Source organism: Lytechinus pictus, chromosome 8, assembly GCF_037042905.1.
Source record: "Lytechinus pictus isolate F3 Inbred chromosome 8, Lp3.0, whole genome shotgun sequence".
NCBI classification, from domain to species: Eukaryota; Metazoa; Echinodermata; class Echinoidea; order Temnopleuroida; family Toxopneustidae; genus Lytechinus; species Lytechinus pictus.
In genome coordinates this window covers 15,115,299-15,139,776 of record NC_087252.1, presented here as the reverse complement: position 1 = coordinate 15,139,776, position 24,478 = coordinate 15,115,299, and the positions used below count along the sequence as shown (strand labels likewise).

Here is a 24,478-nt window from a genome sequence, read left to right as displayed (position 1 = left end):
TTCAATCAGTTCATTTGTTTGTAGCAGAGACCAGTATGTAAGGTAATATATTAAAATATCAACCAGTTCACTGTTCGTGGCAGAAACAAGTATGTCAGGTAATATATTAAAATATCAACGAGTTCATTGTTGGTGGCAGAAACCAGTATGTCAGGTGATATATTAAAATATCAACCAGTTCACTGTTGGTGGCAGAAACCAGTATGTCAGGTAAAATATCAACCAGTTCACTGTTGGTGGCAGAGATCAGTTTATAAGGTTAATATATCAAAATATTGCCCAGTCCATTGTTGGTGGTATAGACCAGTATGCAAGGTATTTCTCCTCTTTTTTTTTTGGGGGGGGGATTGGGATAGTTAATAATACTTATATAAGATTGCTTTATTTCATGGAATTCCACTTGTTAGGGCTGATATTGGCTCTAACCCTTGGATTATATCTCTGGTAAAACAAATTGTAGCAGGCAAGGCATGTCAAAGGTTACACTTTTTGAGGAAACTCAAGGAGTTTAGTGTCGATAATAGGATCTTGGTTCTTTTCTACCAATCTCTTATTCAGAGTATCCTCACTTTCAATTTTTTGTGCATTTTTGTTAATCTCTCAAATAAAAATCTGAAAAAATCGAAAGACCCAGGAAAATCGCACAAAGACTGATTCACTCGGATCTTCCCCCCATCAGTACTTTGTATGAAAAACGTGTGTTACTAAAAATACATACAATCATGAATGATTCATCACATCCATTGCACAGTTTCTTTGGATTCAACCGCTCAGGCATTCGCCTCCGTGCACCCAAGAGTATCCGTTCACGATTTAGACAATCGTTTGTACCCAATGCAATTCATATGTACAATGACAAAGTTGAACGCTGAGAGGCTTTTGTAACCACGCATGTCAGCATTCAATCCTTGACAACGTCTTTGCCTGTCTACCCTATATTATTATTGTTAAGTAATTCAATTCGTACACACTTGTAATCGATCTCCAGCCCATTCTTGCCTCTGTCCTTCCCAGCTTGTTATGCACTTCAAAGTCGGTTTTAAATGTGTTCTTTCTTATGTAATTACTTTTAACGTATGAATACAGCTGTGTATCTTCGCTGCAATTTTGTAATGCCTAATTATCCTTCCGTTTAAGCTTTTTTCTCTCCCTCTCTATCTCTCTCTGTCTCTCTCTGCTATGATTTCCCTCTTTCTTCTTCGCTCACTTTCCTTCTCCACTGCGTCCACTTTTGTTTCTATCCAACTAACTCTTTCTCTTCTTGCTTGCATGGTCTCTTCCATCTATCTCTTAGTCAGCCATTTCTCACTCTTTGTCTTTAATGGGTAAATTATTTGACATCTCCCTTATATGTTGTATTGCAATATATGTTTGAATTGTTTATGTATATTTTCTTTCAATATATTCGCCCAATGTATATGTCGTTTGTGTTTGTATATATGCTTTATATCATTTGTATGTACAGCCAGTGGAGGCCAAATTTCTATGTATTTTATCATGGATTAACAATAAATGAATCTAATCTGAATCTGAATGAATCTGGTATTCCATTTTGAGCCATCCTGTATAATGTAAATATCAACCAATTCATTGTTGGTGGCAGAGACAAATATGTTTGATGAGATATTGAAATATGATACAGTTTTGTTCTATCGCCTTAAATCTATAACGATGACGTACATGTATCTTTGTACAATAAATAAAATAAGGTTTTGTTTTCGGCAGGGTTTATGATAAACGCAAGATAACGGATGAAGAAAACTCTGGTCTTGTGAAGAAATTTTGTCCAGATTCTCTGAAAGACAATGACCAAGTAAAGGCCAATGTAACGTGCTGTCTCTACTCCTACAACGGTCAAGGTAAGTTGAATAAATGAGATGGATAAGCTCATACAGTGTGTCCCAGAAAAAAGGAAATTGAGATTCACAGTAGTGTCAAAGTTGGTTTTAAAAAAATTTAATGAAAGTGATATTAGTATGTGAAAACAGGTTTCCTTTTTTATGGGATGCACTGTACATAGCTGTCTTCAAGTAATGTTAGATATATATGTTAAAATGGTATTAGCACTGACATTATTATATCTGTGCAAAAAAAGTTTGAAGGGGTATAAAGGAATCTACAGTTGGTCGGTTTGCGTTGGATACTGTATTACCATGGTAGCTGCATATTTCATCAACGAATGTGTAAAAATCTTGCTCATCGAACTTTGTTTTCAGTTTATGACCTGTGCTGATGAAATTCAGTGCACGGAGCTTGACATGAAGATGTACGAGAAACATTTTTCGTAAGTGATGTGTAGGAAATGGTGTTGCCATAATAATTGCATGTTATGCCCCCCCCCCAAGAAAAATAAGGAAAAGTCACTGCACAATCCAACTCCGTCTGTTTTTGACCAGTGTTCATGAATTGTGGCACAAGCTGTAGTCTTGGGTAAAGACATACCAAGACCTGTTTTCCAAATGTCTTGGAAAATGCATTGTAGTGGAAAGGCATGTGGAGGGGTATACATTTTCAATGATATTTCTTGTAACTTTTGTGCTGTTATCGAAAATATATTATTAAGTTGTTTCAATATGTAGTTGAATAAGTTCTGTTCTTCATTAACCCAATTTATATTGATACAGAAATCCTCGCAAGCTACAACGATGAGGACATATACTTGTTTGATAGTTCCCATAGCGATGGAGCTGACTTCATCCACGCATACAGGGGCCATCGCAATAACGCCACAGGTAATATTAATGATAGTGCATGTATTTAAACACCTATTATGTATATTTGTCTTTTAATGACACTATGTAATGACACTATAAGACACTCCTTGTTTTATCATGTATATAGAAAGTTTGGGGATGGTTTTCCAAGCGTTAGTTGTAAGGAAATGCGGGTAAGGGTTTCAAGTGTTAGGTGTATATGATGGCTGGGATTTTGAAGTGTTCATGTGTTTGGGTTGAAGTGTGAGGTGTAGATGAATGCTGGAATAGGGTAAGAGTGTTAGTGTTGCTATTAGGTGTAGGGAAGGTTCAAGATAGACCTGTTTCAAAGTGTTCAGTGTAAAGAAATGCTGGAAGGTGTTTTGAAGTGTTAGGTGTACATGTATACGGTATGAAGTCTGGGAATTTGATAGGAGTGTTACATATGTACATGTAGAAAGACTGGGTTGGTTTAGAAGTTGTTGGTGTAGAGGGAGAAAGGGTTATAAGTAAGAGTGCCAGGTGTATGGGAAGCTGGGTTGGGATTGAAGTGTTTGGTGTTAGGGAAGGCTGGAATGAAGTAAGAGTATTAGGTGTAAATGAAGACTGGGATGCAGGTTGAAGTGTTAGGTGTAAATTAAATACTGTGATGCGGGTTGAAGTGTTAGGTGCAGAGTAAAAATTGATTGGGGGTTGAAGCTATGGGTGTAAAGGAAGACGAGGATAGCGTGAAGTAGGTATTCAGTGTAAAAGAACAATGTGATGCGGTTGATGTGTTAGGTGTAGAGTAAGGATAGGGGGCTGAGGTTTCAGGTGTTGAAGAAGAATGGGATTGGGTTGAAGTATTTGGTGTAAAGGAAGAAGAGGATAGGAGTTGAAGTGTTAGGTGTAGAAGAAGGCTGTAATGGGGGTGAAGTATTAGGTGTAATAGCAGACTGGGATGGGTTTTGAAGTGTTTGGTATAAAGGAAGGCTGGGATGAGGTAAGAGTGTTGGGTTTATAGGAAGAAAAGGATTATGACCACCTTACATGGCAAATGGCTGGAATACTCCCTGGGGAGTCAGTGGAGGATGTGCATGGACTGTGTGCTAGAATGACTGATTGGATCCGTTGACTGGTTGACAATGTACGTCTCATGCACCTTCTAAATAACTGAGGGAGCATTTCATGAAAGGACTAGTCAGACGTTTTTAATCTGAGAAGTCGGTTTTATCTGACAGTTGACTTAGTAAAACTGCTTTTCAACCAATCAAAGTCAAGGAACGTGGTCAGATCTGACAACGTATCAGAAGGTAAATTTTGATGAAACACTCCCCTGACTATTGTTATTTTTATTTTTGAGGTTGAAGAATTTCCCATGTGACAGGTTGAATGCATTCTTGTTATTTCTCTTGTTTCAGTGAAAGGAGTGAATTTCTACGGCCCCAAGAGTGAGTACATCGTTTCCGGGAGCGACTGCGGAAACGTCTTCCTCTGGGAGAAAGAGAGTGAGAAGATTGTCCAGTACATGCAGGGGGATGTTGGAGGCGTGGTCAATTGTCTGGAGCCACACCCCTTACTGCCTTGCCTAGCAACCAGTGGGCTGGACCATGATGTGAAGGTGTGGCTGCCGACAAGGAGTGAACCGACACCGATGGATGGTCTGAAGAAGGTGCAGACAGTCAGAATTTATTTAGAATTTTATCTTCTTTGGACTAAAGCATTCCAGGCTTTAACCCTATAGCACCTACAGATTCCTATGCATAATGGCAATTACTCACTGGAGGAAACAATAAAGCTGGTAATAAGTAGGCATTGTTCCAAACAAATTGAAATAGTTTTTTATAAATTTACTTTTGTTCATTACAAGTTATATTTATTTTGTGGCATAGGACCTGTTGAATAGAATGGTACATGGCAAAGTTCAATCAGATGTACGAATATTGACCTTTGACAATCGTTTGCAGAGCGAGAAGAAAAAAAACAAAAGTTCGGGTTTCAGCCGCCCCAGTCCCACGCCTTCAAAAAAATGTAAAGTATCACTGACAGAATACTAAAGTTTTCGCCAAATCTTGGATCAAATATGTCAACAATTAATTCGAACTCACATCTAGATGTCACTCTGTGTGATATCCAACGTTTTGATGAACATATAGCAACGCCCGAGCTTCTTCGGCGAAGTAAGTGGTTTTCCGAGACATGGACGCAGCCATCTTTGCTGAGATCGACTGCGCAACAGTCTGGAACTTGCTACACACCGATGCATGTCAATCGGTTTTTCTCTATCATACTCAATAGGAGCATACACTTTTCTATGCAGATCTATATAGCAGCCAACCTATACGGTATGCACACGCAATATTACCACGGTAAATCATAGACAAGAGATACTATAGCGCAAAGAAAACGTACGGGCGGTTAAGGGCGGTTCAGTGTGAAATAGGAAGGGCGGTCTCGGGCGGTTCAGGTGCTAAAGGGTTAAATATCTATATTTTAAAAGCAAGACCACTTCTCAAAAGGGCACGTGATTGTACATAGTAAACAACTTGACGTGGTGTGTATTTTCTCTCCCTTTTTGTTGTCTTTTTTTTGCCCTTTTGAAAAACGGCTAGAAAATGATGAATTTTGTACAGGTAGATTTCTCCATTTAGTTCAGTAAATGAAACGGCTACATAGGACAAATAAGAAATGCCAGCTTGGTTGTTGTGAGTCTCTATTGCCCAGATTTTGCCATTAGTCTCCTGTCAGACTCTTGGCATATGATATAAACATCGCATCAGATGGAGGGCCTTGTCCAAAGACTACTCAAAAGGGGATTTATACCTTGAGCCCAAAACATACAGTGAAAACAGAATAAATTTTTTAATGAATGCTGTTAAAATGCAAACAACAACATTATATTTATATGTAAATCATTGTTCATATTCATTATTTAACATTATCATTTTGTAAATTTTATTTAATTATTATCTGAGGCCTGTTTCATAAAGGAGTTGCAACTGTTGTAACTTTGCCATTATGGCAACTACCATGGTAACAGGGCTCAGCAGCCAATCAAAATCAAGGTTACCATCATGGTAGTTGCCATAAAAGGCAAAGTTACAACAGTTGTAAGTCCTTTATGAAATGGGCCCCTGAGCTTTACTTCATTTTGATGTTATTTCCTCTCTCATGTAGCTGATGATGACGAATCGAAGAGAACGTGAAGAGGAACGTGTTCGAGGACCAGAGTTTGAAGACAATGCGATGCTCAGGTTTCTTATGGCTCACCTAAGACATAGAGCAAGAAGACAGGTTAGTTTATACTACCAGTCATCTCAGTAAACATGGTAGTCCAACAAAAATTATGTCATTGAAAACAGACAGGGTAGTCCGTAAGTATATCAGAATACAGTCCTGGTAGGTCATATTCTGCAAATTTGCGAAGAACAGGTGATCGTTTCTTAGGAAATAAATCAACACCTATGAAAATCTGATCTATATCGTTTACCACAAAAAGGGAAAGTCACTCATAACTTACGGACAGCTTCATGAAACACCCACTTTGATAAAAATAATTTTTTATCCAAAGAAAACTGATCAGTGTGGGTTGGTTCTAAAAACATGACATAGTAACCCAATTATACAAAATGAGTATATTCTAGCCTTAAAACTATAACCCTCATGAAAAATAGAAGATTTTATCAGGTTATTAGTTACCTTATGCAAATTTGGAACACTTTGGTCTGGTGGATGTTTCATAAAGCTGTTCGTAAGTCAAGAGCGACGATGAGAACGACTGATGAACCTTTCTTACACCCTAAATAATCACCAATGAACATTTAATGGTGAACATCATTTATCACAAAAAGGATCACCAGTCGTTCTTAAAGTCACAGTTAACTTACGAACAGCTTTATGAAATGGCCCCCTCGTGGTTCTGGCTCATACCTTTTAAACCGAGGGTCATGGGTTTGAATCCCAGCCATTGCATAATTTCCTTCTGGAAGAAATTGATCCATGATGTGCTGCGTTCAACCAAGGTGAGGTAAATGGTAACTGGCATAGCTTAGTTTGGGAAATGTAAGAGCACCTTGAGCATCTAACAAGGTGGATGTGTGCACAATATGAGTAACCCTATATTAAAAATGCCCAATGTAGAAATGAATTTTATACATTTTATATGTATTTTTATAGTGTATCGGGTGGTTTAAAGTTCAGTGTTGACCTTTTGGTGTTGTGTTAGGTCAACTTTGACATGACTATAACACCAAACCAAAAATAAAGTTGGTTCCGAAAGTCACTCACAAGGACTGTGTTGAGCTGTCAATATTGTGATATTGTGATCAGGGGGCTGTTTCATAAAGCTTATCGTAACTTAAGAGTGACATTAAAAAACGACTGGTGATCCTTTCTTGTGGTAAATGATATTCACCATTAAATGTTTATTGGTGATTATTTAACTCGTAAGAAAGGTTCACCGTCGTTCTTAAAGGAAAATGAAAGGATAGATTTATTATCTGATCATAAAGTGATTACATTTCACTGATTAAAATAAAATTAAAATGAGGCAGAACGGTTTCCTATTTCCCATGATATGCCAAGTCAAAGTTATCAATGTTTTGATATTTGAAAGACCCGTGGAGATCGCCATTTTGCTCATACTCCCTATATCTCTGTGGGGGGTTGTGACGTCAGCGACGTACAACTCGGTGTCCGACCTCGGCACTCGCCTTTGATTGCTAGCATAAAATACATGGGCCAGAGTGGTCAGAAAGGGGCACAAAATGCAGCTTTTGCCAAATTCCTGATCCGCAGAAGAGGCCAGAAATCTCTTTAAAAAATGAGTGGCTGCACTAAAGGTCGAGAAATACAACAATTCTTCCAAATTCACGAGGAATGATGTTATTCGTAGCGAGCATTTTACCGATTTCTTTGGCCGAGTATTGGGACTCGAAGTCGTAGGCTCTCGGGCCTTCTAACAAAGTTCTATTTCAATACAAACGTCCGATAAGTTTTGTTTTACTTAAAATCGACGGTAACAAATAATAAACAACGTTAGATATATTGAAAAATAGCACAATTAACAATTTAACGATATTCAAACGGGATAGACAACCAAACTTCCAACATAACAGTTAACACGATCACTCGGTTCGTGGGCCGGCGGTCGGCACTCAAGGGTTCATTACATGCTGCCGCGCACAGAAAAATCAAGCCACAGAAGTCGTGTGTTGTGGACACCAGAAGGAAGATCCCAGCACGCGCGACCCACTAGATAGAAATCCACTGCCAAACGCGGTTCACAGCGCTGGCTTATAATACTAACCTCGCAATACGTGTGATGAGTGGGCGGCCGGGGACGGCTGTACTGTCTATGTACAAATTTAGCTTTGTCAAATTTGCCAATTTGGTAATAGTAAATAAATGTGTAAACATTTTCATCAAAACTCATCAATTTGTGTTTTAAACCATAAAATAATTTGAATAGCTTTTTGATAATATTTTCAAGTGTTTTTATGTGTATATTATATTTATTTCTTGTAAAAAAGGTATCTATATTATGCGAACTCGGGGTTGGTTTCAGCCTGTGACTAGCTGCACATGGAAGCTAGTACCGAGAGCAGTTGTACGTCGCTGACGTCACAATTTTGAACGAACCTCGCAACAATGGCGATCTCCATTCAGAGACTTTGAACGTGAAGAAGTCTAACTTTGAAGAGGTGGTACTCCACTCTGGGAAATCGGATATGGGTATAAGTGGATTCATTTTGATTATCATTTACTTATCAATGATATTATGTGATATTACATTTTGGGTTTCATTCTCCTTTAATGTTGCTCTTACCTTACGAACAGATTTATGAAACGGCCCCCTGAATTTTATGTGTAAAATCAGAATAGGTTTTTGTCTCACCTGCATAGCAGAGTGAGACTATAGGCGCCGCTTTTCCGACGGCGGCGGCGGCGGCGGCGGCGGCGGCGTCAACACCAAATCTTAACCTGAGGTTAAGTTTTTGAAATGACAGCATAACTTAGAAAGTATATGGACCTAGTTCATGAAACTTGGCCATAAGGTTAATCAAGTATTACTGAACATCCTGCCTGAGTTTCATGTCACATGACCAAGGTCAAAGGTCATTTAGGGTCAATGAACTTAGACCATGTTGGGGGAATCAACATCAAAATCTTAACCTAAGGTTAAGTTTTTGAAATGTCATCATAACTTTGAAAATATATGGACCTAGTTCATGAAACTTATACATAAGGTTAATCAAGTATCACTGAACATCCTGCATGAGTTTCACGTCACATGACCAAGGTCAAAGGTCATTTAGGGTCAATGAACTTTGGCCGAATTGGGGGTATCTGTTGAATTACCATCATAACTTTGAAAGTTTATGGATCTGATTCATGAAACTTGGACATAATAGTAACCAAGTATTACTGAACATCCTGTGCAAGTTTCAGGTCACATGATCAAGGTCAAAGGTCATTTAGGGTCAATGAACTTTGGCCAAATTGGGGTATTTGTTGAATTACAGCCATAAATTTGAAAGTGTGTTGGTCTAGTTCATAAAACTTGGACATAATAGTAATCAAGTATCACTGAACATCCTGTGCGAGTTTCAGGTCACATGATCAAGGTCAAAGGTCATGTAAGGTCAATGAACTTAGACCATGTTGGGGGAATCAACATCAAAATCTTAACCTAAGGTTAAGTTTTCGAAATGTCATCATAACTTTGAAAATATATGGACCTAGTTCATGAAACTTATACATAAGGTTAATCAAGTATCACTGAACATCCTGCATGAGTTTCACGTCACATGACCAAGGTCAAAGGTCATTTAGGGTCAATGAACTTTGGCCGAATTGGGGGTATCTGTTGAATTACCATCATAACTTTGAAAGTTTATGGATCTGATTCATGAAACTTGGACATAATAGTAATCAAGTATTACTGAACATCCTGTGCAAGTTTCAGGTCACATGATCAAGGTCAAAGGTCATTTAGGGTCAATGAACTTTGGCCAAATTGGGGTATTTGTTGAATTACAGCCATAAATTTGAAAGTGTGTTGGTCTAGTTCATAAAACTTGGACATAATAGTAATCAAGTATCACTGAACATCCTGTGCGAGTTTCAGGTCACATGATCAAGGTCAAAGGTCATGTAAGGTCAAAGAACTTTGGCCACGTTGGGGGTATTTGTTGAATTGCCATCATATCTCTATAAGTGTATTGGTCTAGTTCATAAAACGTGGAAATAAGAGTAACCAAGTATCACTGAACATCTTGTGCGAGTTATAGTAGTTTTCAAAATCAGCACTGCTGCTATATTGAATCGCGTGATGCAGGTGAGACGGCCAGAGGCATTCCACTTGTTTGATCTAGGAAACGCAATCCAATTTGTGCTTCCAACACCATCACCAACCCCGGGGGCCGCTTCATAAAGCTGTTCGTAAGTTAAGAGCAACTTTAAGAACGACTGGTGATCCTTACGCGCTAAACCGTCACCAATGAATATACAACTTACCACAAGAAAGGATCACCAGTCGTTCTTAAAGTCGCTCTTAACTTTCGAACAGCTTTATGAAACACCCACCCGGACTTTAAATTACCCATTGTCTTTATTTATGTCTTGCAGGCAAGGGAGGCCGGTGATTTAGATAGCAGTGATTCCGATGATTCAAGTGAATCGAGTGAAGATCTCCCAACGGCACAGTGTGCAACATCATAGGGGAAACAATCACACCAATAGACATAGCATCTGCTCATTATCATCACCATCATCATCACCATCATCATCATCACCATCATCATCGGCACTGGTCAACTCAATAGATGATAGTCTGTGCCATGAAATGGTTCCATGATATTTGCTCTGGCGACTATTGCTCTGCTGTTAATTCCACACTTTAATGGAGTGACCAACTTCAGCCCTGGATTTAACACTATACCCTATTCTATAAAGCCAAACCCTAAACCGAACATTAAACCCTATTGCAACCCTGACCCTATATCTTAGATGAAATAAAACCTGGAGTTATTGTCACCGGAGCAAATGTCTTGTCAACCGTGAGACAGCTCACATGGAAAGAGTTTATCACAGTGCAGAATAGAACTCTTTATTCTGGGCGCTTTACGATCATGAAGTGGGAAACCATGTTGATTGTTGGCTCTTTTTGTCAATTCTGTTTGAATTAAACATTTTGAACCAGGGTTGGCGCAATGGAAATGCTTTGTTTTAGAAAGCATTTTTAAAATGATTAACACGCGATTTAAAATGTTTTAAATGATTCAAAGGGATATTCCAGGCTGAAAATAATATGGTTTTGAAAAGATAAAATAAACACATAATATAATGTAATCAAAATCGAAGAGGGAATAGCAAAGGTATGACATTTTAAAGTTTTGCATTATTCCATTTAAACAGTTCTATGCATGTCTTCATGAATATGCAATGAGTGAGCCAATGATGTCATATCCCCACTTATTCCTATGTAATTCATTATATGAAATTATGTTTATTCAAATTTTCAAAAATAATACTTGGGGATAATTGTATTTTTCTAAATCATAGCCTTCGTTTCACAGGTTTGCTTCATTTTAGAGAAATGCCTGATAATCTCAGAAACCAAATGTGTGGTTTTTATTACCCCTTTGTGGATAAAATGAAGTTCTTAGTTTGAAGAAATAACTTAATAGGTGTCTCTTTATGTTTTTTCTTTGAGTGACCAAAATGAGCTTTTTGATGAAAACAAAAGGCAAACAAAAGTCAAGCCCTCCCCGAATTTATATATAGGCCTGAAATTTTCAGGATATTTCTCCCCCCCCCCCATCAGAATTTGATGCATGATCATCTTGTGTTATTCAGAGATCTTATACCCTTGTGTCACATGCAAAATTTTCCTTATCTTAGTACTATTAGAGGGGCTAAATGTAATGTAAGCCCCACCTATATTCTTGGGTTAAGCTTAGCCCAATTTCTTTGCCTGAAGCATTTTTGCAAAATGGGCTATCCCTACCTATAGTGCAGGATTTATTTAATGCTGCTAAATAGCAGGGTTTGCTGAGCGATTGTGTTTAGCGTGAAAGTCCAGGGTTAAGATTCTCTGTGAGAATACAATCTGAGCCAACCCAAGAATGGTGCTCGATGTATGCCCTAGAGTAGGGTCAACTGAACGGGCGCTGTTGTCCAATCAGAGATGAACGCTCATGAATGACTACCAATAGTCTGTGATTACTGAATTTGAAGTGAGAAAAGCAAGCATTTCCTTAGCAGGGATTAGGCAGAACAATTGGGCCTGTGAGAAAAGAGAAAATTATAGTACAGGGTTAAAAATAATGTGGTGTTTAGTCTAGGGTCGAGAGAACGTTGTGAGAAAAGGGCATTGGTAAACTAAAAAGAATACAGTGACACAATGACAGAATTTAGTTGTTTTCACGATTTGCTTTATTATGTTATGATATTATTCAAGAGAAAAAAGTATTTAATTTTTTTGTGCAATAATGAGGTCGAATTATACATATTTAATTTGTAGGTCCATGGGGAAATTTACTCTGTTGGCATTGCATAAGCCACACACACATACATTCTTGTAGTTTGCCAATCGGGGACTCGTGTATCATTCACCGCTAAAAGTGGGGACATGCTGAATGACCAAAGCCGTGATGGCCTTTGAAACCTTGGTCATATTATTGTTTCTAAAGGATTTGAACTTTTGATTCAAAATGAAGAAAATTGGGGTAATTTTTGTGAGTAGTACCAGAAACTTGAAATATTCTACATTTTCTATAAGCCGAGGAGTTGAAGTCAGTACAAAAGCCCTGGGACCCGTCTTATAAAGAGCTACGATTGATCCGATCAATCGCAACTATGGAAAGCCAGCAACGTCAACATCTAAAATCCATGTTTGTTCAAAATATTTTCTAGATATGCTGTATATTCATACATTCATCACTTTATTGAAAATTCAGTGTGCTTCTCTTTGTTTACAATGGACGTTGTGCAAATTTTCTGTGAGAAAATTAAGACAGTGATGGATTTCCATACAGTTGAGGATGATCGGATCAATCGTAACTCTTTGTAAGACGGGCCCAGATCAACCTCAACTATGGAAAACCATCAATATCATAATTTTTCATACCAGAAACGTGCACATCTCTTTGGAAATTTGGAGGAGCACACTTCATTGTCAAGATAACGATGCATGTATTCATGTTCTTCCATTTCGAACACATTTTGAGCATACACATGCACTTATAGATACTGGGGTTGCTGGCTTTCCATGGTTGTGATTGATCGGATCGATCACAACTCTTTGTAACACTAGGACCTGGGGTGGAGGTATTGTCTACACAGCAGGTAGCATTTCAATATAGAGTCTAGATATGTTGGAATAATTGTGGGCTTGCAAGTGTTCCTTTATTGCATCAGTTAGTGCATGTCACACTAGTGCAACAAGGCCCCGTCTTACAAAAAGTAACAATTGATGTGATCAACCTCAAATGTGTAGAAATCCATCAGTGTCATAAATTGCGCAATGTCCTTTGTAAACAAAGAGTAGCACCCTCACTTTCCAAGAAAGCAATGAATGTATTGTTGAACAGCATATCTATCAAATATTTTGAACAAACATGAATTTTAGGTGTTGATGTTGCTGGCTTTCCATAGTTGAGGTTGATTGTATCAATCGCAACCCATTGTAAGACGGGCTCCAGGGCCCCGTTGTACAAAGAGTTACGATTGATCCGATCAATCGTAACTCTATGGAAATAATTTTTTCTACAGGAAATTTGCAAAATGTCCTTTGTGATCAAAGGAGAACACCCCAAATTGTCAAGAAATCAATGAATTTATGGATATGCATTCATATCTAGAATTTTTCTGGAACAAACATGCATTTCGTATGTTGACTTTGCGGGCTTGCCATAGTTACGATTGATCGGATCAATCGTAACTCTTTGTACAACAGGGCCCTGGAGTCTGAAAGGATACAGATAATTTAAAAGTCCTTAATTCCCAGTGGAAACCAACTTAAACGTGTCATGGGGACGCTCGAAGCGATCCTAAGTGGTCTTCCAAACCAGTATGGAAAAACAACCTCATGATGTGGTTTTCAAGACCTCTCTGCCTTGTTAAACTGGTTTAAGTGTAGGTGAGGATACCGCCGGTCTTAGGGAAGCGATTATTGCACGGAATTATGATAAATGTTTGCACGTTGGGCACGCTACTCGGTTCACACTGGCCTGTATTCTGAAGTCAGGTTTAAGTTAGACCATGGTCTAACTCTGCTAAATTACGGAAAGCACAAAATGTCAAATTTTTTCTTACATCATATGTTTCTTATGTTTACTGTGCTCTTTCCTAACTTGTGAATGGTGAAGAAAGCTATCTTATTTGTCCTTCGGAAACAGTCTGTTAAGAATGATTTGAGAGAAAAATGAGCCTATACATTGAAGTTCTACTGTTAGAGATTTATGCCACTATTGGCTACCCATACATGTAGATAAACCACAACTTTAAACCAGAGTTTGAATCAAATCTGAGTTTGGAATACAAGCCACTTTGTGTAGAATGCCTGCCCTGTGATTTCAAATTTAGCGCAAAACATGTGACTCCAATAGAGAGTGTTCCCACGGAAATAAGACCACTTTACATGAAGTGGTTCTGAAAACCAAATTCAGGGTCCCATTACATAAAAGTTACCATTATGGGTATACTTTGCCATCCAATGTTAACTTGCATGGAATCCTTGATTTTGATTGGTTGGTGCTCAGCGTTACCATGGTAGTTACCATTGGATGGCAAAGTTATGCAATGGGGCCCAGGAGATGGTGATGAGGACGCGAGTGAAGCAATCTTCTAAACTGGTTTTCTTTACTGATTTAAGGGAAACCATGTTCAAGAAAAGTGGATGAGAATGGGGTAATGTTCTCATCTACTTATTACAATGACACTGGTCCACTGCTAAGATCTTATATGTAAACAATGCTTTATTATGTCTCTAAAGAAAAGGAATGTTATATTTTTGTTGTTATTCTTGACAGTTGTACATGTAGGTTGATAATGGTATACGCTGGTTATTCCAAAGTTACCTTATTTCAAAACAGCAAATTGCATATACCAAGATGTTAATTTGTTAGTTGGAAAAAATTAAAAATTGTTTGTTAATCTGAACATTGGTGGTATTATTCTGAAGGTTTGTTAATCTTACAGTGGAATAAAGTATCTTGGTCCTCAAATGAAATTAGGTTTATTTTCCTAATACCTCGGTCACATTTGCTCTACCGCAGCCGTACGGCGAGTTGAAAACAGCTGTTTTAAAATTTTTGTACCAGCTGCATGTACATTAGGTGGTTTGAATAAAAATGAATAAAACGGCTGTTTTCGACTTGCCTCAGATCAAATGTGACCGAGGTATAAGATTTGATAGTCCGAAAAAGAATAAGTTTCATTTCAATAAAAATAAGTTATGAACTATGCGAACCTTACTACACTTTTGGACTATCAAACCTTTGGAATATTGAACCTTATTTCGTGTTTAGTCTAACGAAACTTCAGAATAAAACGAACCTTATTTCTTTTTAGGATTAACAAACCATTGGATTAATGAATATTCAGAATATCAAAATTTTGGAGTATTTGTAGCTTCTGAAGAATGAACCTCCAGAATAACAAGTTGTAAACTTGATACCAATGAATGTAATCATTTATCAAATAATTTGCATGGACTCTTTTTTTTTGACGGATTGTTCATATTCAAGGCTGTACAGACTAAAATGAATTTGTATCTCCTTAGTTGTTTGTAAACCATTTGCGCCAATTTCATAAAGATGGACAATGTTTATTTGAAGCATGTACAAATTATTTTTGCAAAGATTTACGAATGGCCAATTGAATATTTATACTATGTTATTTCTATACTATCTACGCTGTTTCAGTTTTGGACATTTAGTAATATTGAACATACTTTACTTTCATTTGTTCTTCATATATTTCTTTCATTCTGAATGAAAAGATAAAGAAAGTGATAATGTTCGTGGAGTGAAGGAATTCACAAAATATTGATTAAAATCATGATTCAGAATTCGCACATTAAGAAAATGTACAGAAAATGATAAATCATGGTGTTCAATGATAGGATTGTTTTTTGGTGATTTTGGAATGTTATATATATAGATGTTCACGATGCTTGAAATGTCATATTTTTGATGTGTACTTTAGATCAAGAATAAATTAAGGAAATTTGTTCTTTTGAAAAGGAGTCTCTTTCCCCGAGTGTTTATTTGAAAGCAGCGAGTAAGTGCTGTGACATTTTCCCTACGGTCGCCGTACGGCGAGTCGAAAACGGCTGTTTTAACATTTTTTGTACCAGCTACTTATGGATGGATTGCATAAAAAGTAGATAAAATTGCTCTTTTCGACTTGCCATACAGCGGCTGTTGGGGAAATGTGACTGCAGCATAAGTAATGGTTTAGTGGATATTTTCCACCTGATTGCAAGACCCTGTTTTCATTGGTAAATTGCCAATTCATCTATTGCAAACTCGTCCACTATATAGTCTACCTTCATTTAGTCTAATGCCATTACATCCATCAACTTTTCGTCTAACAACCATTTGGTCCAATCATCACTTTGTGTAATCACAAATTTGTCTGTGACCATTTTGTCTCGTAACCAGTTGGTCTAATATCCATTTTATTTTAATTCATTTTGCCTAATTATCACCAACTCCAATTGGACCAAGTGGAATATGAACTAAATGGCCATTGGACCTACTGGTTATTAGATAAAATGGTGAGTGGACAAAATGGCATTTAGACCATATGGATAGTGGACGAACTGATGGTAGACCAAATGATAGTAGACGAGTTGGTAATTGGCATTAGACCAATTGAAAATAAACTACATCTACCAGGGGAGTGAGAGTTCAGATTTTTATCTGATTTCAGATTTTTTTGTTTTGATTTTCAGTTTAATTTCAGCTTATTTATGGCCTTCCTCTGTACAAAAAGTATGGGAGCTCTTTCCATTTCAGACTTTTTCAACACTCTTCAGCTTTTTTCAGATTTTTTTATTTGTAACCACTCACACCCCTGACATCTACTTTCTTAAACCAGTTTGAAAGAATGTGCAACTCAAAGTGGGTTTGGAAGCAATCCTGCTGGAAAAAACACAGTGTCACATACACAGTGTGTTCACAGGACTATGTGAAAATTATGTACACACTGTTAAAATGATCAAATTCAACGGTGTGGAGATATAATTTCACACTGTGGACACCTCGACGGTGTGACTGTTCACAGCGTGTTCACATGGTCGACTATGTGAATACTGTATGTGATTCACACCTTTGAAATGCTCAAATTTAACTGCATGTGAAGGTGATTTCACATCATGTTCCACACTGTGGCGCACATTTGCGAGACACTGTTTTCTTTCCAGTAGGGATCTTAAAATGGTCCTCTATATAACTAGTTTGGATATCTGAGAGCATTCCATTAGCCATGCACAATACCACTTACTCGCCCCATAAAAATGTGGATATTAATAGAAAATAATCAAGCAAGCTAATGCTGAAAATGTCATCAAACTCGGATGTAAAATAAGAAAGTTATGCCATTTTAAAGTTTCGCTTACTTTTCGCAAAAATAGTTATATGCACAACTCGGTGATATGCAAATGAGAGAGTTGATGATGTCCCTATAGCTCACTTACCATTTCTTTTGTTTTTTATTGTTTGAATTATACAATATTTCAAATTTTACAAACTTGACCATGAGGACCAACATGACTGAACATAAAAAGTTACTATTGGTAATTTCCAATTTTCAGGGAGGGATAAAAGTTACTAATGGTAATTTCCAATTTTCAGGGAGGGATAAAACTTCGTTTCATATCACGATTAGGACAAAATTCGAATATTTCATATAGTAAAATACAAAAGAAATAGTGAGTGAGTGACGTTATCAGTCTCCTCATCGACATACCAACCACGATGCGCATATAATTGTTTGTGACATTAAGCGAAACTTAAAATTGTCATAATTTCTTATTTAACATCCAATTTTGCTGAAATTTTCAGTGTTATACCTTTTCTCTCTCTTTTTATTCATATAAACTAAATGTTGGGATCGATTGACTTGTCCTTTAGTGAGTCTGGAAACCAGTTCAGTTTGGAGGTTGATGAGGATGGTAGCAAAGCAAAACAAAGCAAAATTAAGCAATCTTCTAAACTGGTTTTGGGAAAAGAAAGTACTGAGAACGGGGTCCAAGAGAAACCGGGGGGGGGGGGGTGGTGGTGTCTTTACAAAATGGACATTATGCTTATACAGTGGACTTTCAAATGGACCCTAAACAAAATTATTCTTCCTTCCATCTGGGATTACCCTGAACAAGTATTTTCCCATGTTTTTCCAAGCCTATAAATAATGCCTCAAATATCTGATATCCATGCATGTCTTGGCAACTGATCCTAATTGGCCAAGCCACCTCCCCCAACACCCGGCCCCCCCAAAAAAAAAATATATATACCATCTAAACTTGACGATATTGTGGTTTTGATGCATCTTTTCCTCTTCTCTCTCTTCATTTCTAGCTTCCTTTTCACTCTTTTGATTTCTTCCTCCCGTTTCCTTTCATGTATTTTCCATTCTCCCGGTGGTTACTATAATGAAGAAGAAACACAATGGAAAAGGATTGAAAGCCAGACGCACCCGCTCATCCCAGCAAAAAGTTCCTGGCATTCCTCTTCAGCTAGCCCCACCCCAACTCCTCCCCCAACAACACCACTCTCTCCTTCCTGAGCATACTCCCGCAATCGTAACTTAAGTGTTACGACCAAGAGAAAAAAGGGAGAAAGGGACAGAAACAGAGTGAAATATTTCCTTTAAAATTCCATTTTATTTCTATTTTCCTTAAAAATATTGTCATCATAATTAATTTTTCATATAGAAAATGTCATTTAAACTAAAGAGTGTTAATAATAATAATAATAATAAAAGCATTTCTCGCTCGAGACGTTTTAGACACTTTGCCTCATAATACTTGGTTATTCCTCCGGAGTCAAATAGTGTTACAATGTTGATATATCCTCTTTATTTCTTCCTTCCGCTTTCTATCTTTCTTTCTTCCTACCTTTCTTCCTTCCTTCCTTTCTTTCTTTCTTTCTATCTTTCTTTTTTTCTTTTGCTAGTGCATACTTTTGATTCTACTTTCAAGAAAAATATATATAGTAACGATTAGATTCAATAAACACGTTTTTCCGATATACACGTGGGCCTATGCAGATGAGGCACCAAATGGACCTTTGCTGTAAAAGAAGAACATGTTGAATAAATGGTGATTTTCAAGATTCGCTAAAATGTTGGAGGCGTTGTTAAAACTTAATTGGGTATTATATAAAAATAAGTCATATTTTAACGTTCAAATAATGCTCAAACTTAAAAATGTTTTTGTTTAAAAAAATGTCGACCTTGGTAGACTAGTATTATTATTTAACGATGTAATATTTTGCATTAAAACTGATTTCATTGATCAATTAATTAAATATACTAATGAGATTTGATCCTGCATTCGGTAAAAGATATACTTCATGAGTTTTTAAATAATCGTTGAAAATTACAAAAGTTACTGATTATTTTCTCCCAATATTTCAAATGTGGGAGCTCAAACATATCGACTTTTTCACAATGTAAATAAATGAAGAAAACAAAACAAAAACTAAAGTTGAACTACTCGAGTGAGTTAAAAAAAACAAAATTCACACCTCGCACATCCCCAACTTAAGGAATTTTTTTTTTATGAACACCTATTTATCATATGTGACCTGCAAAGAGTATCTGATCTCCCAATGTCCAATGTGGTATTGTAATGACGCTTGGAAAAAAGTTCGACCCCAAGTTACACCAAAGTAAAGGCATGGCTGCACAATGAATCCAGGGGCCCGTTTCTCAACACCGCCATAAGTCTAACTTCTTGACTAAATCGGAGATAGTGAGCTACATGTCCGCTAAAGAAAGAAATGTTCAAAATGCCTAGAAAATGGCCACCACTCATCGCATTGCACAAATGATATCAAGTGTAGAATTTGCAAACAACCTGGGCATAAGAGCACTAGCTGTCATACCGTCGATGCTAACAACGAAGCTACATCAAACGATACTCAGACCAACACAAGAGATCAACCACTCATCGACCACCTTTCAACACAACCAACCACTTCAAGCAATCATCAACACGTAAGCACATCAACACAGCACGCAACACAAAACAAAACGGATGAGCGGGAAATCCCCGGGACACCAGCGGTGATGACTCATCGTAGCGATGACGCAACTACTGTTCGACCGAAGATTACTCGCCAACCAATTCTTTCACAATTTCTACGTCCAAAATCAACATCGCCATCAAGCTCCGACTACGCCACTGATGACTCCAGCACACTCTCATCAGGTCAGAATACCCAGGAAGAACGGATAGCTTCTCCACAAAAAAGCACACCCCAGCAGAAAGTTCAAAAGAGGAAATCGGAAAGAAAGAAATTGACCAAAGCAAAGTGAGTAAACTGAAACTCAGATCACCAAACACGGACATGGAAAAAAAAAAAATCCTCGGTACGAGTGAACGAAAACAGAATATGTCTTTTTTATCCCTCAATGTAAGAGGGATCAGAAATAAACTGAAACGAAGCAAAATTATGTTGTGGATAATTAAACAGAAAACAGATGTAATAATGTTACAAGAAACTTTTTTGACCTCTGAAATGGAATCGATAGTGAGTCGAGAATTACATTACCAATGTTTCTTCAATCATGGCACAAACCACTCTAGAGGTGTGGCTATTTTTGTGCGTAAAGGTTATTTTGAACAGATCGAAAAGTTTTTGCACCTTGATGGTCGAGTTCTTGCGATAAGATTGAAAGATGATAAAAACTCTTATCTTGTTGTAAATGTCTACGCACCAACAAAAAATAATGAAAAAGAATTTTTTTATAGTCATTTAACAGAATGGTTACGAAAAGTGTTACAAGTCAATGATTCATTGGTGCTAGGCGGAGATTGGAATTGCGTTCAAAATGCCCAACTAGATACGCGAGGTGTGTCTTATGCTTATAAAGAAAATAAGGTGTTTAAGAAACTAATTAAAAATTTCCATCTGATTGATGTTTGGAGGAAAATGTTTCCTTACAAAAAGCAATTCACCTGGCGTCAATTGTCATTAAACATATTTTCCCGTCTTGACTATTGGCTGTTAATAGATTCTTTATGCTGCTGTGTGCAAACGGTTGAAATTAAACCTGCTCCAAATTGTGATCATTGTGCAATTACTTTAAAATTGACAACTAATAGTCCTCGAAAAGGATGTGGCTTATGGAAAATGAATAATTCGTTATTAAAAGACGATTATTATACAAAAAATGTGAAAAGTTTGATTAAAAAATTTATATTGGAAAATGTTATTATGAATCCTCAAATGAAATGGGATATGTGTAAAATAAAAATTAAAGAATACACTATCAAGTATTCGAAACAAAAACAGAAAGAAAATAATGAAACTTTCAACCAATTGCAATCTGAATTCGATTCAATGAGTTATAAGACTGATGAAAACTCATCTAATGAAAATAAAGCTGAATTAGAACGAACAAAAATTAAACTAGACCAATGGTTAACATATAAATGCAAAGGAGCTTTCATCAGATCCAGACAAAAATGGATAGAGCATGGTGAAAAGTCAACCAAATATTTTTTTGAAAGTGAAAAGAGAAACGGAAAGAGAAAAGAAATTAATTCTATTAAAAAGAATGGAAGGGTTATTACAAACCAGGAATCTGTTCTTGGAGAAATATTTCAATATTATAAACATTTGTACTCTAAAACAAACAATGAAGTTGAATCGTCTGATATTGATGACTATTTAGATTCAACTGTATTACCTACGTTAACAGAACAAGAAGCATTGTCATGCGAAGGTATACTTACTGAGGAAGAATGTCGTAATGCCTTATTTTCTATGAAAAACAATAAGTCACCAGGTAGTGACGGTTTATCTGTTGAATTTTTAAAATATTTTTGGGACGATGTTAAATCCCTTATAATAGATAGTGTTAATGAAGGTTTTATAAAAAAGCAGTTATCAGAAACTCAGAAATTAGCTATATTAACTTTGCTGTACAAGAAAGGTGATAAACAATGTCTAGATAATTGGAGACCTATATCATTGCTCAACACAGACTATAAGATTGCAGCAAAAGTATTGTGTACAAGATTAAGAGGTGTTATAGATAAATTGATTTCTTTTGATCAATCAGGTTATTTAAAACAGCGCTCTGCTATGCAAAATCTACGTTTGGTTAAAGATATTATTAAATATTGTGAATATAATAATCACCCAGGCATTTTTCTTTTTCTTGATTTTCGAAAAGCTTTCGATACGGTTACCCATCAGTTTTTATTTCAAATATTATACAAACTTAAATTCAAAGAATCTTTTATTACATGGATTAAGGTCCTCTATGCAAATGTTGGAGGGAGTGTCATGAATAATGGTTGGATTTCGAAAAAATTTGAAATAAAAAGAGGAATTAGACAGGGTTGCCCTCTGTCGGCTCTATTGTTTATTCTTGTTGTAGAAATTATGGCATTAAAAATAAAGCAGAATATTGATATCAGTGGTATCACTGTAGAATCTACTGTAACTGGTATTTCAAAAGAATTTAAGATATCTCAACTTGCAGATGACACTGTTCTCTTTTTAAACAACATTCAGTCTGCCAACTTATGTCTTGGAGAAGTAAAACGTTTTGGTTTCTTTGCTGGGCCAAGCCTAAATGTAATGAAAACAAATGCTGTCACTATGCAACAACAACATGCATTCATTGAAGGTATTCAATGGAATGATGAACCTGTCAAGTACTTAGGAATATATCTAACAAGTGATAAAAAAGAGTCTGAACGACTAAACTGGTTTATGAAACTTCAAAAAGTTAAATCAATTTTAAATTTTTGGAAAATGAGAAATTTAACTTACTATGGTAAAGTTTTGATTCTTAAATCATTAGTAATTTCTCAATTTGTTTACGTTGCCTCTGTATTACCCATCCCCCAGAAACTAATTGTTGATCTCAATAAACTAATGTATAATTTTTTATGGAATTCAAAACGAGAAAAAGTCAAGAGAGCAGTCTTAATTAATGATATTATAAGGGGAGGACTGCGAATGATAGATCTGAAATCTAAATTCCAATCCTTACATTTATCATGGTTGAGTAGATTCTTTGAAAATGATAATGATGCACCGTGGAAGTTTATGTTTAGATATTGGATTGAAAAAATATGTCCTATTTTATTAATTTTGAAAACAAATTGTTTCAGTAAAGATATGTTGAAGTTATGCGTAAAACAAAAGGTACCCGACTTTTATATAGACTGTCTCATAACTTGGAGTGAACTTAAATATATTCAGTTTCCAGATATTGTAAATGTTAAAAATCAAGTTTTGTGGTACAATAGTAATATCACACATGATAGAAAACCTTTATTTTTTAAAAGATGGTTTGAAAAAGGCATTATAACGATTAATGACATTGTAGAAAATGGACGATTTCGGCCAAGAGAACATATTTGTCGAGTGCTTGGCTTAAATTCTTTGTTAATTGACTTTATGTATTCGAAACTGAAAAATGCGATACCAAAAATTTGGATCGAAAGAATTCTAGACATAAGTTATGCAGATAACGATGAATCAAATTCACAATACGGAAGCGACGTATTCGAAATTAGAACGCTTGATTTTATTAGACTACGATCAATGAAGTCTCGCAATTTCTATAGTTTATTGTGTGAATTTAAGAAAAGAGAACCGGCTGCTTTAACATTCTGGGAAGGTAAATTGAACCTTGCAGTTGATTTTGACTGGAAAGACACATTGAAATTTAAGTTTAAGACGTTGAAAAATAATAAAATAAAGCAACTCAACTTCAAAACTCTTCACAGGATTTTACCGTTTAGATACAACTTGTGGAAGTGGAAAATTGTAACAGACAACTTATGTATTTTCTGTAAAACAACAGAATCTTTTTATCATGTCGTTTTAGAATGCCCAAGCGTAAAGCTTTTCTGGAAACGTATTGTGAATTTGATTAATTTAATGTTTAAAGAAAAAATTATATTAAACGAAAAATTATTAATAGTTGGTTTTGATTTCACACATGAAAAAGCAACAGATATAAATACAGTCCTTGTGTATGCTCAATATGCAATCTATTTGATGTATATGATTAACTATTTCCAAGGTAAACCATATAACAGTTATTCTATATGGCATGTGTTTAAATATGAAATTCTTTTAGACAACATCTCGGATGTTGTCTCTAAGACCCTGGATGTAAATACATGTTAATTTGGCAATTGAATGAATAAATACCTCTGACACGAGGAAAAGAAAAAAAAAAATGTCCGCTAACCGTTTCACGAAGCCCTCTTACCAAGATCGGGTACAACAACCTCACTAAATATTTATGACACCTCCGAACCTGTCATAACTTCTTTCTTAATGACGTAGTGGCATCACGTGGGTAGACTATGACATGCAAAAGTGCCTAGAAATTTTAAAATTATAATCTTACGTAATCAATCATAGAGGTTGAAATTACATCACAAAACAAGTGGGATAATGCATTCAATGATAATTGTAATACAAAGAAACTATAAAAACTGTTGGTAAAACGCCACAAAACCATTAATTTTGAAATAGTAAAATGATTTAATCGATAAAGATTCTACCACGTCAGGCCATCCATAACTGAACTCGTAT

The 24,478-nt window shown here is 36.3% G+C and overlaps 1 protein-coding gene across 2 annotated transcripts in view; it reads left to right on the top strand.

Moving 5' to 3' along the window:
• The window catches only part of LOC129266292 (DDB1- and CUL4-associated factor 8-like), a 31,258-nt gene extending 15,334 nt beyond the window's left edge, over positions 1-15,924 (top strand). For both annotated transcript variants that reach the window (XM_064103636.1, XM_064103637.1), the window contains exons 6-10: positions 1,726-1,859; positions 2,625-2,732; positions 4,094-4,344; positions 5,850-5,966; positions 10,302-15,924. In XM_064103636.1, the coding sequence (XP_063959706.1) occupies positions 1,726-1,859; positions 2,625-2,732; positions 4,094-4,344; positions 5,850-5,966; positions 10,302-10,394 (703 nt within the window). In that variant the 3' untranslated portion in view covers positions 10,395-15,924. The remainder of the gene's footprint in view (positions 1-1,725; positions 1,860-2,624; positions 2,733-4,093; positions 4,345-5,849; positions 5,967-10,301) is intronic.
• Positions 15,925-24,478: the final 8,554 nt, after the last annotated feature.